Source organism: Schistocerca gregaria, chromosome 2 (genome assembly GCF_023897955.1).
Source record: "Schistocerca gregaria isolate iqSchGreg1 chromosome 2, iqSchGreg1.2, whole genome shotgun sequence".
Taxonomy (NCBI): domain Eukaryota; kingdom Metazoa; phylum Arthropoda; class Insecta; order Orthoptera; family Acrididae; genus Schistocerca; species Schistocerca gregaria.
Genome location: NC_064921.1, coordinates 541,470,163 through 541,487,128, shown reverse-complemented (window position 1 = coordinate 541,487,128; position 16,966 = coordinate 541,470,163). Strand labels below are relative to the sequence as shown.

At 41.2% G+C, this 16,966-nt stretch overlaps 2 protein-coding genes across 5 annotated transcripts in view; one reads left to right on the top strand and one right to left on the bottom strand.

Moving 5' to 3' along the window:
- Positions 1 to 13,518, bottom strand: part of LOC126331554 (40-kDa huntingtin-associated protein) — a 76,765-nt gene extending 63,247 nt beyond the window's left edge. The window contains exons 1-2 of the mRNA XM_049996503.1: positions 13,436 to 13,518; positions 13,306 to 13,352 (exon numbers count right to left, since the gene is read on the bottom strand). Of these exons, the coding sequence (XP_049852460.1) occupies positions 13,306 to 13,352; positions 13,436 to 13,506 (118 nt within the window). The 5' untranslated portion in view covers positions 13,507 to 13,518. The remainder of the gene's footprint in view (positions 1 to 13,305; positions 13,353 to 13,435) is intronic.
- Positions 13,519 to 13,929: 411 nt separating this feature from the next.
- LOC126331508 (DNA repair protein RAD51 homolog 3-like) overlaps positions 13,930 to 16,966 on the top strand; it is a 36,950-nt gene continuing 33,913 nt past the window's right edge. For all 4 annotated transcript variants that reach the window (XM_049996499.1, XM_049996501.1, XM_049996502.1 and 1 more), the window contains exon 1: positions 13,930 to 14,038. In XM_049996499.1, coding sequence (XP_049852456.1) covers positions 13,930 to 14,038 — 109 coding nt within the window. The remainder of the gene's footprint in view (positions 14,039 to 16,966) is intronic.

The window sequence follows — 16,966 nt, the reverse complement described above, 5'->3', positions numbered from 1 at the left end:
AATGTTTAAAAATAATGTTACTAAAAATCTCTAAATTATCTTGAGCCATTTACTTCAAATTTATACTTCTGAGCACCTCCCTGGGTGGCAGATATGGGAAAGCTTCCTAGATATGGGGAGCCCTGGGAAACCAAGGTGGCTTAGCCACAGCCTTTCTTTCAGGAGTGTTAGTTCTGCAAGGTTCGCAGAAGAGCTTCTGTAAAGTTTGGAAGGTAGGAGACGAGATACTGGCAGAAGTAAAGCTGTGAGGATGGGGCATGAGTTGTGCTTGGGTAGCTCAGTTGGTAGAGCACTTGCTCGCAAAAGGCAAAGGTCCCGAGTTCGAGTCTCGGTCCGGCACAAAGTTTTAATCTGCCAGGAAGTTTCATCATACTACATGTCAGACAATACCAGAACACTGTGGTCATATTTGTGGATTTCAAAAAAAGCTCAAGATTCTGTTGTTAGACAAATGCTGTTTAATTGCCTACACGAATTAGGAGTCAACAGAAAGACCAGGGTCAACATCAGAAACCACCTCAAAAGTGAAATCCACGGGGAAATCTCAAACTCATTTAAAATTCAAAAAGGAGTCTGGCAAGGAGACAGCCTATCACCACTCTTGTTTGACACTGTACTGGAAAAAAAATTTAGAGAATAGGGAAAGTATGTCAAAGGCATTCTAATTAGGAAAGGGAAAGGAAAAAAGAGTCACTGCAAAGTGCCTGGCCTTTGCTGATGACTTGACTATATTAACAAACAACAAAGATGAAGCCGGACTGGCGTTAGATAAACTACATGAAATCTTCTGCAAAGTTGGACTCCAAATTTCCTATAAAAAAACTCAGTACATAGACATCAACTGGAAAACTTCCACTGGAAACACAGTATGGAGGAATCTCACAGATCACTCACTTCAAGTAATTAGGAGAAACCATCCAACCCAAAGGACTGAACACAATCTCCAACACTGAAAGAATATTCAAACTGCAAAAGTTGTTCAAATTATATGGAATCACTATAACAAAAGAGCAATAGCCCGTAATGCAAAATTAGGGCACTACAACATAGCTGATTTACTAGATGCCTTGCATGTAACAAAAACTACAGTTATTAGACAGATGACAAAAATTCATGACAGAGAGAAACAGAAACAAAACATTATTAGAAAAATCTATGGCACTGAACTCTATGAACGCACAGACAATATATTATAGATAACTTTATGAAAAGATGCCTACATTTCTACAGATATCTGTGTAGGATGGATGAAAACAGACTCACTAAGAAACTGTTTTAACATTCTTAATGCCAGCAAATTAAAGACCAATTGGATAACAGAAAGACAAGAAGACCTCAGCAAGTCAACGGGCCGCACAGACCAAAAACCAGTGATCAGCGAAGCATCTTCCGGCTGAAGTTACACTGCATCCACTCAACACCCTCATTGGTCATTTCCGATAGAGGTGCAGCTTAGACAGCCATGCTTTCCAGATGCCACACACAGTGAACCATCGCTCAAGCAGTCTCTTCTTCCACTTCGACGTGGCAACACCTCCCAGCTGTGCTCTCAGCAGCTTGTCCCGCACAACGCAACATGGCAACCATCGTCATCTCTCACAGTTCGTTAGATTACGTGTGAACAGCATGATTCTTACCCCGTGTCCAGTGTCAATGTTTTGTGACGGTATATTCAACAAGGAAATTGCTACTGCCTTTTCTGCATCATCTTCCCGAGCCGCATTCCCTTGAAGTGCTCCCATTGACTGTGGCTGTACAAAGCCCGATGGCAGATGCCTGGTTCATTCCGTCGTTATCAGCACCTGGAATATTGCGTGCAGTGTGGTCTACATAGCGCAGTGAAGTGCAGTGTGTGCCAGGAGTACCATTCTATATGTTTTGGCATCCCTTAACCACCAAGCTTGACACTGAACTGGGTTTTCCCACACCACCAGAAGACGCCCAACAAAGGCTGTGCGCCATTCATAGTCCGCCCTGTCCAAAGACGTCACCACAAGCGAGGGATCTCCTTGATTAAGAGGTAGTAACTTACAAAATTTTACTGTGATTGTTAGCTTTTAGGAATACTGTAATATCTCCAAACCAACTCCCGCAGCTCTTCCAGCACGTCCCATTATTTTTTGTTATCTTTCTTAATCAGCACAGTGCTACAGGCATGTATGCCCCTTACTAGGATCATAGAATGGCACCTAAATCATTCCTTCAGACACACATGCACATGCACATGCATACCCGCTCCAACGCACACGCACACAAACGGAGGGGCAATGTATTCAGCAAATGCTGTATCCTGCTACTAGTGCACGTGAATGTGAGTGTCGCTGAACGTGTGTATTTAAATCAACTGTAAACTGTGTACGTGCAGGTTGGTGACTAGAGGTCGCCTGTAGGGAGCTCGCACTCGGTATGGTCTCCGCTGTGCCGTCTACCTGCGACTTGCAACTATATACGTGCAGATCAGTGCTGACTCAATCTCACTATGTTCTTTTAGTTTGTACCATCATCCGTGACCTCCCCCAAGTTGTTTATTGAGTTAAGTGTTTTTTGGCAAAGGCTCTGACTACAGGTTGACATAGGTGCTGCAGTGATGTTATTGAATTCCCAAACCTATGTTTGTTTAGGTTCACCACTGTTGATACCAGTCACATGGAAGCTGCTCATTTATACCAAACAGAACATTGTGTTGTGGGGACAGTGTATGGCATCTGCCTCTTACAAGTCAGTGGTTCATTCCATTGCATTTTTGGTCGTTGCTGATTCCAGTGTTGAGAACTTGTTCAAAGTGGAAACACTGTGCAAAGTGTTTTCAGAAAGTATAGCATCTGCTACAACTTTTTCTGCTCACATTTCTTTAAAATCCACAGCTCAGCCTTTTTTTTGTCATGCATGTCCTATTATTGACGCCCTGAAAGATCAGTAAAAGCAGGATTGTACAGACTTTAATCTCTAGGGGTGGCGCAACCTGTTATGGCTAGTAAACGGACGTATGCACCGTAGGGGAAACTTCACCTCTGTGGCAACTTCAGCACTACTGTCAATGCACAGTTATTCATGGATATGTATCCCCTTCCACACCAGGAGGAACTGTTGGCGAAAATATCGGATGACTAGTACTTGTCTAAAATTGATTTGTCTGAAGCGTATCTGCAGGTTCCTGTGGACAAAAAGCCTCAGCGAGTTCTGGTTTTGGATACTCCTTTTGGTCTCTATCGATATTTGTACCTTTCTTTAGGTGTGGCTAGCACCTCTACTACTTTTAAATTATTTTTAGAGCAACTGACTATGCCTGTGCGAGGTTGCATTAATTATCTGGATGATATTGTTGCCACGAGCACCACCGTGGCCGATCACTTGAAAAATTTGGCACTTGGTTTTCTGCCTTACAGTCTGCAGGTTTACCGTGTAACATTGCAAAGTCTGTTGTTGCTGTAGTGTTTCTCCCCTCCCCCCCCCCCCCCCCTGTTATTTATTTGGTCCTCCCAGGGGATGCCACCTTGTCGGAGGCACTTTCAGTGGGGACGGGAAGGCTTGCTTGCTCTGACAAAGTCAAGAGCTATTCCAGTGGTAGTGTAGCTACAGGCAGGGTCACCTACACTGGAGTGCTCTTGACAAAGGAGTCAGAGAAAGTGTGTCCCACAACATAGGGCAGGGAGGGCTCTAGAGGTGTGTTGAAGCCAGTCTCCCTGAGTGAGCAAACTCTACAAAACCCTGGTCCACCAGGTAGGAAAAAACATATTGTTATGAAATTCAAAGGCAGGAACAGCAGGACTGATGATAGCAATTAACGTCCCATGAAAGGAAAAGGACATGGTAATTGTAAAAATGATTTATACTTTATTACTTCAAATGTAAGAACTTTGAATGAACCAGGAGCTCTATGTACAATCAAACAAGAGATGGAGAAATACCACATAGGAGTAGCAGCAATCCAAGAGGTCATATGGAAAGGAGATGGTATCACAGGGAGTGGTAATTATACAATTCTGTATAGTGGAGGGAACAGTGGTACAGTAGTACAGTAGGTAGTACGCGCTTTCTTGAATACAATAAGTATAAAGAAGCAGTCATAAATTTTAACCCTGTAAATGAAAGGATGTGCACTTGGAGAATGAAGGCCCACTTCTTCAACATCATTCTAGTACGTGTGCATGCACTTACAGCAGATGATGGTGAAAAAGTGCAAGATGGGTTTTATGGTCAACTGTAATAGGAATTAGAAGATTACCAAGGCAAGATACGAAGACACTGACCTGCAACTTCATTCCAAAAGTGGGAAAAGAACCACCTTTTAGAGAAACAGTAGGAAATTAAAGTCTACATGAGATGTCAAACAGTATTATGAGAAGGAGAGTTGCTACTCACCATATGTATATAAAGATGCTATGACTTACCAAATGAGAAAGTGCTGGTAGATAGTCACAATAAAAAACACACACACAAATTTCAAGCTTTTGCAACACACGGTTGCTTCATCAGGAAAGAGGGAAGGAGAGGGGTTTTATGGGAGAGGGTAAGGAGTCATTCCAATCCAAACTTCCACATGGGAAAAATATATTAAAAACAAAGATTCCAAGACCCACCAAGCGGGAAAGCGCCGGTAGACAGGCACAATAAAATAACACACACACACACACACACACACACACACACAAAATTTCTAGCTTTCGCAACCAACGGTTGCTTCTTCAAGAAAGAGGGAAGGAGAGGGAAAGACGAAAGGATGTGGGTTTTAAGGGAGGAGTCATTCCAATCCCGGGGAGCGGAAAGACTTACCTTAGGGGGAAAAAAGGATAGGTATATACTCGCGCACACACACACATATATCCATCCATACATATACAGACACAAGCAGACATATTTAAAGGCCCTGCTTGTGTCTGTATATGTATGTATGTACGTATGTATGGATGGATGGATGTGTGTGCGTGTGCGAATATATACCTAACCTTTTTTCCCCCTAAGGTAAGTCTTTCCGCTCCTGGGATTGGAATGACTCCTTACCCTCTCCCTTAAAACCCAAATCCTTTCGTCTTTCCCTCTCCTTCCCTCTTTCCTGAAGAAGCAACCGTTGGTTGTGAAAGCTAGAAATTTTGTGTGTTATTTTATTGTGCCAGTCTACCGGCCCACACACACTAGGCATGCCGGCCCCAGATCGAATCCACCCGGTGGCTTAACGACGAGGGCCGGTATGCTAGTCAGCCTGGATGTGGTTTTTAGGCGGTTTTCCACATCCCACTAGGTGAATACCAGGCTGCTCCCCAAGTTCCGCCTCAGTTACGTGACTCACAGACATTTGAAAATGTTCGCACTATTTCATGACTTACACTAGACGCAGACAGTTGGGGTACACTACTTCCGTCCCGGAGGGTTCGGGGTGGCATCACGAAGAGCATCCGGCCACCCTCTGCCATTAACACTGCCAAATCCGCCATAACAAAGCCAACCCTGCGTTGGAGCGGGACGAAGGCCCCGAGAAAGAATATATATAGGATGAACATCCCAAGCAAGGAAAAGGACATGGTAAATGGAAAAATGATGTATACTTTGTTACGTAGAATGTATCACCATATATAGAGGCAGGGTGGTTTCAGTTGTCTGAGATTTTGCCATGGACAATGCAATGGACATGAAGTATGACGAAAGATGCTTTACAAGAAACTGTAGATGCAATTTCAGATAGCCTACAGAAGAAAGGGTGGAAAGGGCAGGATGGTTTGATAAAGATTGCAATGAGGCGGTGGCTGAGAGAAATGAGGCAAGAAAGAAAATAACAAAAAGGGCAACAATAGCTAATACAGAAGAATTCGTAAAGGAAAGAGGCAGATAGAAATGGATTATTGAGCTACAAGACAACTATAATGACCAAGAAGCATGGGAAATTCTACAACAGAGATCAGGGATTGAGAAAGGATTTCAAACACATACTGTATTCTGTAGAGATAAAGAAGGCAATTTTATAGCAAGAGATAAATAGGTTTTAGACTGGTGGGGTGAATACTTCAGTGAGCTCCTGAACAACACTACAGAGAGAAAAGTACTGGAAGAAAATGAACAAAGAGCGACTAACCATAGCAAAATGTTACTCAGGATGAAATACCTGTAACCCCACCCCCCACAGCAGTGGAAGTTAGACAGCCAATAAAAAACCTAAAGAATAATAAGACTCTAGGTAATGATAACATTTCAGCAGAGATGATCAAGGGTGGAGCTGAACTCCTACGTGCAGTCAAGCCATATTAAAGGATACATTGTGTTCTGGAGATGTAATAGGATGGATGGGACTGGAGGATAGATGTGTGAAGGAAGGTAAGTCACTGGATTGTGGTCATTCATTTCCCTCCTTTATAGGTGTGTACAATGAAGAGTGAGTAAGCAACTCCACATTCTCTCTACTGCATTACATCATAAAAAGGAATTATAAGGTATTTTACAAAGTTCTATTGAACCTCCAATAGTTCCTCTTATTACTCACTTGTGACACAGTGTGCAGACACTCCTGGAAAGGGATGGGGGGAGGGTAGGGTTTATTTTTCACAAAAATGTGTTAACACTAGATTGAACACAGATATGCACTGTTAATAATACAAATTCAAAAAAGCATATGGACAGATTCTACATACATCTCTGCAAACTGTTCTACAGAGCTAGAGCTCCTAAGGCAAGATCAAATATATGTTGTTGTTGTTGTCTTCAGTCCTGAGACTGGTTTGATGCAGCTCTCCATGCTACTCTATCCTGTGCAAGCTGCTTCATCTCCCAGTACTTACTGCAACCTACATCCTTCTGAATCTGCTTAGTGTACTCATCTCTCGGTCTCCCTTTACGATTTTTACCCTCCACGCTGCCCTCCAATGCTAAATTTGTGATCCCTTGATGCCTCAAAACATGTCCTACCAACCAATCTCTTCTTCTAGTCAAGTTGTGCCACAAACTTCTCTTCTCCCCAATCCTATTCAATACCTCCTCATTAGTTACGTGATCTATCCACCTTATCTTCAGTATTCTTCTGTAGCACCACATTTCGAAAGCTTCTATTCTCTTCTTGTCCAAACTAGTTATCGTCCATGTTTCACTTCCATACATGGCTACACTCCAAACAAATACTTTCAGAAACGACTTCCTGATACATAAATCTATATTCGATGTTAACAAATTTCTCTTCTTCAGAAACGCTTTCCTTGCCATTGCCAGTCTACATTTTATATCCTCTCTACTTCGACCATCATCAGTTATTTTACTTCCTAAATAGCAAAACTCCTTTACTACTATAAGTGTCTCATTTCCTAATCTAATTCCCTCAGCATCACCCGATTTAATTTGACTACATTCCATTATCCTCGTTTTGCTTTTGTTAATGTTCATCTTATATCCTCCTTTCAAGACACTGTCCATTCCGTTCAACTGCTCTTCCAAGTCCTTTGCCGTCTCTGACAGAATTACAATGTCATCGGCGAACCTCAAAGTTTTTACTTCGTCTCCATGAATTTTAATACCTACTCCAAATTTTTCTTTTATTTCCTTTACTGCTTGCTCAATATACAGATTGAATAACATCGGGGAGAGGCTACAACCCTGTCTCACTCCTTTCCCAACCACTGCTTCCCTTTCATGCCCCTCGACTCTTATGGCTGCCATCTGGTTTCTGTACAAATTATAAATAGCCTTTCACTCCCTGTATTTTACCCCTGCCACCTTTAGAATTTGAAAAAGAGTATTCCAGTCAACATTGTCAAAAGCTTTCTCTAAGTCTACAAATGCTAGAAACGTAGGTTTGCCTTTCCTTAATCTTTCTTCTAAGATAGGTCGTAAGGTCAGTATTGCCTCACGTGTTCCAACATTTCGACGGAATCCAAACTGATCTTCCCCGAGGTCTGCATCTACCAGTTTTTCCATTCGTCTGTAAAGAATTCGCGTTAGTATTTTGCAGCCGTGGCTTATTAAACTGATAGTTCAGTAATTTTCACATCTGTCAGCACCTGCTTTCTTTGGGATTGGAATTATTATATTCTTCTTGAAGTCTGAGGGTATTTCGTCTGTCTCATACATCTTGCTCACCAGCTGGTAGAGTTTTCTCAGGACTGGTTGTCCCAAGGCCGTCAGTAGTTCTAATGGAATGTTGTCTACTCCGGGGGCCTTGTTTCGACTCAGGTCTTTCAGTGCTCTGTCAAACTCTTCACGCAGTATCGTATCTCCCATTTCGTCTTCATCTACACCCTCTTCCATTTCCATAATATTGTCCTCAAGTACATCGCCCTTGTATAAACCTTCTATATACTGCTTCCACCTTTCTGCCTTCCCTTCTTTGCTTAGAACTGGGCTGCCATCTGAGCTCTTGATATTCATACACTTGGTTCTCTTCTCTCCAAAGGTCTCTTTAATTTTCCTGTAGGCAGTATCTATCTTACCCCTAGTGAGATAAGCTTCTACATCCTTACATTTGTCCTCTAGCCATCCCTGTTTAGCCATTTTGCACTTCCTGTCGATCTCATTTTTGAGACGTTTGTATTCCTTTTTGCCTGCTTCATTTACTACATTTTTATATTTTCTCCTTTCATCAATTAAATTCAATATTTCTTCTGTTACCCAAGGATTTCTAGCAGCCCTCGTCTTTGTACCTACTTTATCCTCTGCTGCCTTCACTACTACATCCCTCAGAGCTACCCATTCTTCTTCCACCGTATTTCTTTCCCCTATTCCTGTCAATTGTTCCCTTATGCTCTCCCTGAAACTCTGTACAACCTCTGGTTCTTTCAGTTTATCCAGGTCCCATCTCCTTAATTTCCCACATTTTTGCAGTTTCTTCAGTTTTAATCTACAGGTCATAACCAATAGATTGTGGTCAGAGTCCACATCTGCCCCTGGAAATGTCTTACAACTTAAAACCTGGTTCCTAAATCTCTGCCTTACCATTATATAATCTATCTGATACCTTTTAGTATCTCCAGGGTTCTTCCACGTATACAACCTTCTTTCATGATATATATAGAGGGTGGTCAGAAAATGTATGAAATGCTTGTAGGGATGTTACAGGGCAGGTTGTACTAAGACATAAATGTTAAGAAAGAAATTAGATACGTTGCTCCATTTCCGAGTTATTCAACATAAAATTTAGCCATTGGGCCTCGCGCGCTCGCATTCAAGCGGCCTGCCAGGGGCGGTGTTGCCCAGCGAGTGCTTTGTCTCGTTAGCTGAAACTTGAATTTACGCGTGCGACAATCTGATTAGCTAACTTCAATGCTAAATAACTCGGAAACGGTGCAATGTGTTGAATTTCTTTCTCAACATTTATGTCTCAATACAACCTGCCCTGTAACACCCATACAAGCATTTCACACATTTTCTGACCACTCTGTGTATATATATTAAAAACAAAGATTCCAAGACTTACCAAGCGGGAAAGTGCCGGTAGCCAGGCACAATAAAATAAAACACAAAATTTCTAGCTTTCGCAACCAACGGTTACTTCTTCAGGAAAGAGGGAAGCAGAGGGAAAGACGAAAGGATGTGGGTTTTAAGGGAGAGGGTAAGGAGTCATTCCAATCCCGGGAGCGGAAAGACGTACCTTAGGGGGAAGAAAGGACAGGTGTACACACGCACATATCCATCCGCACATATACAAGCAGACATTTGCAACTATTGCTTCATCAGAAAAGAGGGAAGGGGAGGGAAAGACGAAAGGATGTGGGTTTTAGGGGAGAGGGTAAAGAGTCATTCTAGTCCCGGGAGCAGAAAGAGTTACCTTAGGGGAGAAAAAGGACATTTTACAAATGTCTGCTTGTGTCTGAGTATGTGCGGATGGATATGTGCGTGTGTGCGAGTGTACATCTGTCCTTTCTTCCCCCTAAGGTAAGTCTTTCCGCTCCCGGGATTGGAATGACTCCTTACCCTCTCCCTTAAAACTCACATCCTTTCGTGTTTCCCTCTCCTTCCCTCTTTCCTGAAGAAGCAACCGTCGGTTGCGAAAGCTAGAAATTCTGTGTGTGTGTGTTTGTATGTTTTATTTATTGTGCCTGTCTACCGGCGCTTTCCCGCTTGGTAAGTCTTGGAATCTTTGTTTTTAATGTATATATAAAATTTAACTTACCAAACGAAAAAGTTGGCATGTTAATAGACACACTAACAAACACACACACAAAATTCAAGCTTTTGCAACCAATGGTTGCTTCATCAGGAAAGTGGGAAGGGGACGGAAAGACGAAAGGATGTGGGTTTTAAGGGAGAGGGTAAGGAGTCATTCCAATCCCGGGAGCAGAAAGACTTACCTTAGGGAGGGGGAAAGGACAGGTATGCGCGCGCGCGCACACACACACACACACACACACACACACACACACACACACACACAGATATATATATATATAAATATATAACAGACACAAGCAGACATTTGTAAAGGCAAAGAGTTTGGGCAGAGATGTCAGTCGAGGTGGAAGTACAGAGGCAAAGATGTTGTTTAATGACAGGTGAGGTATGAGCAGCGGCAACTTGAAATTAGCGGAGGTTAAGGCCTGGTGGCTAACGGGAAGAGAGGATATACTGAAGGGCAAGTTCCCATCTCCGGAGTTCTGACAGGTTGGTGTGAGTGAGAAGTATCCAGATAACCCGGATGGTGTAACACTGTGCCAAGATGTGCTGGCCGTGCACCGAGGCATGTTTAGGGGGCCATCCTGGTACCCATGGCTGTTACCATGTGTGAAAGCACCCACATGATTTACCAACTGACCTACCTACACTGTGAAGCTTTCTATGTGGGTATGACCAGCAACAAACTGTCCATTCGCATGAATGGATACAGGCAGACAGTGTTTTTTGGTAATGAGGATCACCCTGTGGCTTGGTGCACGGCCAGCACATCTTGGCACAGTGTTACACCATCCGGGTTATCTGGATACTTCCCACTAACACCAACCTGTCAGAACTCCGAAGATGGGAACTTGCCCTTCAGTATATCCCCTCTTCCCGTTACCCACCAGGCCTCAACCTCCGCTAATTTCAAGTTGCCGCCGCTCATACCTCACCTGTTATTCAACATCTTTGCCTTTGTACTTCCGCCTCGACTGACATCTCTTTGCCTTTACAAATGCGTGTGTGCACGCTCACGTAAGGTAAGGAAAGCCGCTCCCAGGATTGGAATGGCTCCTTACCCTCTCCCTTAAAATGCACATCCTTTTGTCTTTCCCTCTCCTTCCCTCTTTCCTGATGAAGCAACCATTGGTTGCAAAAGCTTGAATTTTGTGTGTGTGTTTGTGTGTCTATCAACATGCCAATACTTTCTGGGAAAGGCGACTTCCTCCAACATAAGCGCTGCTTATTTTTCATTTACAGACAGTCTCTACCATACCTCCCCAGCGTTTCCTTTCCAGTTATCTTACATGAGCAAGCAAAATAACTTCACTGAGCTTGTGTTTATGTAGTTGAGTAATTGGGTAATTATTCACAGTTGTTGTCTTGGTTAATCAATATCTTGACCTTTCTGTATTGTCCATATTCTTAGCTCTGTAGTGATTAATTTCATGTCCATAGTTGTAGATGTCAGATCACATTAAAGGCATCCAATTCGCTAAGTTTATAGCACAACATGAAACGTGACAAGACAACTAATTGAAATAAATGATAGCTTTTCAACAGTACTCCTTGGAATGTTTGTGCGTTACCAAACAACATTCAGTCACTGCCAGTGGAAGCTTTCACAATAGAAATGTATGAGCCTTATACTCAGTGCACAACTTTTTTCCCTTCTGGTGACAGAACCACTGACTATCTGAACTGAAACTCAGTAACAAAATACTTGCAGAAACTGATACGGTTTCTGAAACACTATAATAGGAATCATTTTATTTATTTATGACTGACTCTGGTTTCAATGTACTTCTAATGCAATCCTGACTAATAGATTATACTGTTTGGTATTAAAGTAACAAATTGACTTCTCCATATTAGTCAAGCAACTCAGAGTAGGAAGGTTGCATTCAGTTATGACTGCATTTCTGGCAGAGGATTACAGTAAATTAAGAGAATATTGTTGAAGACGAGGGCTGTACCTCCAAAATTTTCACATAAAGTACTGATCTTTTTTGTGTTGGCTACAGGATTGTTCTGGTTTAAGATCCCACAATGTCCAGGAAAGATTTCTATACTTCAGGGCAGGTATAACCAGACTTTTTAATTCAAAGATAAGGATGGTTTTAACTTTTTTGTTTACACTAAATTACAGTATTCACTTACTGATTACTGACAAAAACATACTCAGTCTGCTGAAATTCCCAATATACAGGATGAACTCAGATTACCCTGACAAAATTCTGGAGTTTTTCATAGACTATTCCAAGTATTTTGACAAACGAGACATGCACTCTCCAGTGGTTCATTACCAATAATATCAAAACAGTGATAAAGCTAGCAATAATCAATTACCAAAAATTTAAAAAAATGCAGAAGAACTGTGACATGGTTTTTCAGCACAGTGTCACTGTGCCATCCTTTTCTTGCAATCAGTTAACCCATATACAAGGGACATAACAGTCAATACTTCGTCAACAAGCCTATCCATACAATTGTGTGTCACTTTTAATGTACAACTAAGACTGACTCAGGACCAAGCAGTACCAAACACAGTTTGAAGATTACTACTGTCAACAGCAACAAACACCTTGAGAGAATGAAACACGAGTATTTACAAACATGACACACAGTGCACATCATCGACAAACAAAACCGACTCGCACACCTCCCGCCGTAATGACGACACACGCCACAACACTCTTGCGTCAAGGGTCAGAGGAAACGGCTGGAATCGGAAGCTTCCATGGACCAAGTGCCGCTCATACGAAAATAGTTGGAAAAAATTCACGTTGATCCTGTACTAAATGCACAGCGTGGAGGAGGAAACGAGAATAAGTATGTAAAACATTAATGCATCGGCCAGTTTTAAACCGACACCAGAACCTAACCACTAACAATTGCATGTTAAATATTTGTAAATCGCTGAAAATGTCCAATGTACATATACAAATATTCAGGTACTGATTGCTACTGCTTACAATAAGAAACAATTTAATAAATTATTATTAGCCGGTGAGCACACATCATTCATACACGTTTTTACTTTCTGTCGTTTCGCTATGAATACAAGTAATCAGACATATGTCTACAGCATTATTTGATATGCTGTACAAAGAGAACTGACTTTTTAATAGAGTACAACGGTCAGAACACATACCTCCACCGTAGTCGCATTCAAAAGTAAACAATATGTCTCTTTACTCTCTGCAGAGTTTAACTATACTGCTTACAAATAGAGCTTACCAAACTGTTCACTAGCTTCTGTTACATTTGGCTTTCGCAGAAACCTCCTGCAATGGAAGAAAATGCAACAAATTGTATATCTGTAAGATTAGTTCCTTGAGGCAATGCACAAGAAGCATATTCTCCGTACTTTTTCAGTTTATTTGATATATTCCTATACTGCGCCAACAGGTCGCTCGTCCCGCTGCCACTATCAACCATAATACCAGTGCGGGGGGAAAAAGTAAATAAACCTTTTAATCTACCATTCCTGCGCACTCAACTACAACCACTTGCTCAAGTGTCAAACCCAAACGCTACACTTAGTGTATTTAATTATCTTTGGTTCGAGTTCACAGAACATTGGTAACATCAAAGATAACTGTCGTCAGAGTAGACTGCTTGTCAACTGTCAAGTCAAGAGAGGGAAAATAAAGTTTGTTTATAAATTGTTAGTCCGAGACGTAACATAAGAATCATTGATGACTGAGTATCGGCTGTCCGGAGGGGAATTAAGTGTGTTTATATTTCATAAGTCGAAGATGTCACCGAATTTACGCCAAAAACTATTGCATGAGGCGTAAATATTGAGATATATCGGTTACACGTGAGAACTATGCAGACTAAATACAGTGGACTATTACGATGACAACACCAAGTTTAATACCACTAGTAGCACTACCAATACCAGGAGACATTCTCTCATGTCTCCAATCTGCCGGTTACCTTTATTACGAAGACATCGAACAAGAAGGTTACTGTCAAATTATGCGATATTGATAAGACTGACATGATGTGTTTCAATCCCATGCAGTAGGTGATGTAAGTTTGAAGTGAACTATCACTTTTGCTCTGATTCACTGGGAATACACGTAGGCGGAGTAGTGTGGAGACGGTGTTCGCTTACACGTGAGAGCAACCACTAACACACTCTGCCAGATCTACTACTGGCTATTGCAACTTCAGTTTTACTCTACTAGAACAGGAATATAAAGATGTAACTACTGGACATAGAGTAATTGTTAAGACACTGGCCTGGAGGCGTATGCTCTGTCCAGCCATCCTGATTTTAGATTTTCTGTGGTTTTCCAAAATCACTTAAGACAAACATTGGGGTGCTTCCTTTAGCAACACTATGGCAGAGCAATTATAGACTCATTTATGCATATGGCTGTGTATATGATTTATGTTTTCCCTTTTATTAAGCTGACACGTCTTTATCAATGTAAAATAACTATAGCCAAATAAGTATTTAAATTTAATAATAGTTCAGGAATGATTCACTGTTAATAACTGCAGCACCAGAAACCAGTAGCATTTTTATTAATGATGTTCTTAGATGTATAAGTTATGCAGCTTTTGCATTGCTTGTATTATCAGATTTTGGGTAGATAGAAGCGGCCAGGTCATCTTTTCCAAAATATTTGAACATCAAAGTACCATTGTGGTAGAGCTCGATCCCATTGAAAATTAAACCTTGTGAATCTTTGGTAAGACAAGGAAACAGCCTATGTTCCAATGTGTGGAGTTGTGTTATTGTACTAACTGTTCCCTCTGCAAAAAGGAATGGTTCATTAACTTTGTTTTGCAATAAGGTACAAAGCACATTTAGCTTCACTTTGTTTCTCTCATTTTTCACAAAGTTTTGAAGGTCCAGTAACTGAACATTGAGTCCAGTCATCTTTCCATAGAGTTGAAATGTTACTTTACTGTTAAAAATTAAGTGTGGATAAATGTTTCATCATCCACTTTATGCAATGTTGCCACAAAATTCAGTATTCTTTTCTTTGCCATTTTCAAAAATAGCCTACATGAGTTGTAAGCATTTGGTCTTGTACAGCAAATGGTATCTCAAAATTCAGAGTATAGAGAAATGTTCGATGTGAGTCATTCCTTTTAAAAGTGACAGAGGAAATATGCCACAAACAATGCCACTGGTCAAAGCTGATGACTCAAATAATGAACATTTCTCTTGACTTAAAATGTGGCCTACATTTGGTTGAGCTATTCATAGCTCTGTACTGCCCCTATTGGTCAACTTGTAGTACATAAAAAAACGTTCTCTAATGTGTCTAATGACTGGCACATATTGTTGGCCCATGCTTCCTCATTTGCAGAGGCATCCAATTTGTCGAATATGCTTAAACCACTATCTTATTCTTTTCTTTGTTTGTGGTTCAGTCATGAATTGGAGACAAAATGCCCTCTGCACAGAAATTGCTAATTAACTTCTTTCAGCCTAAAGAACTTACAGAACTTTATTGTGCTTGGTGACCATCTTACAAATGATGCAAACTAGCTGTTGGCATGAGCACTCTAGCAGTCATTTACACAGCTATCTAGTATTTAGATTACATTTATAGCTGTGCCATGTGGATGGCTGTGATGAGTATTTGTGTAGTACCGTATGGTGTTATGCCTGTTTTGCAATTAATAGTAGTGGAAATGAATACAGAAAAGAAAAGGAAATGGCAGACAACTTGGAGCCTAGCTACTTAAAACGCCCCTTAGAGAGGTGGGTTATAGCTGATAGTATCACATGGTGTTACCTGCTGAGACACTTAGGTTTTTGAATGTAGCTAAATACATTGTCACACTTTCAGAAAATCGCAAACTGTGCACAATCGTCTCCCCTTTTCTTGCCTTCACATGTTGCTAAAATTTCACACTTGAATAGGTATTTCGACAGTCATCTTTTAGTTTAGTGCCATTGCACTGATACATATTAGTGACTTCAACCTTTTCAGTTGATTTAATACACAATTTACTGAAAATGGCAATCTACCACAGTAGAATAACAATACTAAACTGTAGACAGAATAAATGTTTTGAAGCAACTGATGAATTCATTTGCAGCAGTAACCATCCAATGTGATGAAAGATTCACATCATTATTAATGGCTTTATTAATAAAGTTATTAATGATGTTATCTACTGCAGTTACCAAATGCAAATATGGTTTTAATGCAGTATGTGGCAGAAATAAATTCCACATGTGGAAGATTCGAGATGATAAAGAGTTGCCGGCTAGGGTGGCCGGGCGGGTACTAGGCCCTACAGTCTGGAATCACGCAACCGCTACGGTCGCTGGTTCGAATTCTGCCTCGGGCATGGATGTGTGTGCTGTCCTTAAGTTAATTAGGTTTAAGTAGTTCTAACTTCTAGGGGACTGATGACCTTAGAAGTTAAGTCCCATAGTGCTCAGAGCCATTTGATAAAGAGTTAAGACAAGAAAAGAATAGAAGCTTTTGAAATGTGGTGCTACAGAAGAGTGCTGAAAATTTGATGTGTAGATCGTAGTGTCACATGGAAGAAGGTGTAATAAGATGAATGACGAACATTAGCTTCACTTAATGAAGGATTATTCAGCATTTGCACATACAAGAGCACGGAGCGAACTGCCTCCAGCCAGAACACATAGGCCCTACAGTATATATATGGTTACAGAACATTCCAGTACAATAGTTCTTGATATTTGTGGATACTTATAGAATGTCCTCGAACCAAATACAGAAATTAAAATTTTACAGTTCAGGTGAGTTTTGAACTCACAACCCTCCATGCAACAGTATCATAACCACTACACCACAGTGACTGCTACTCAGCTTCTTCTACGACATTGCTCCCTCCTTAAGAGAAAAGCGTCTTGGTGTTACGTCCTCCTAGTCCGGGAACGAGGCTT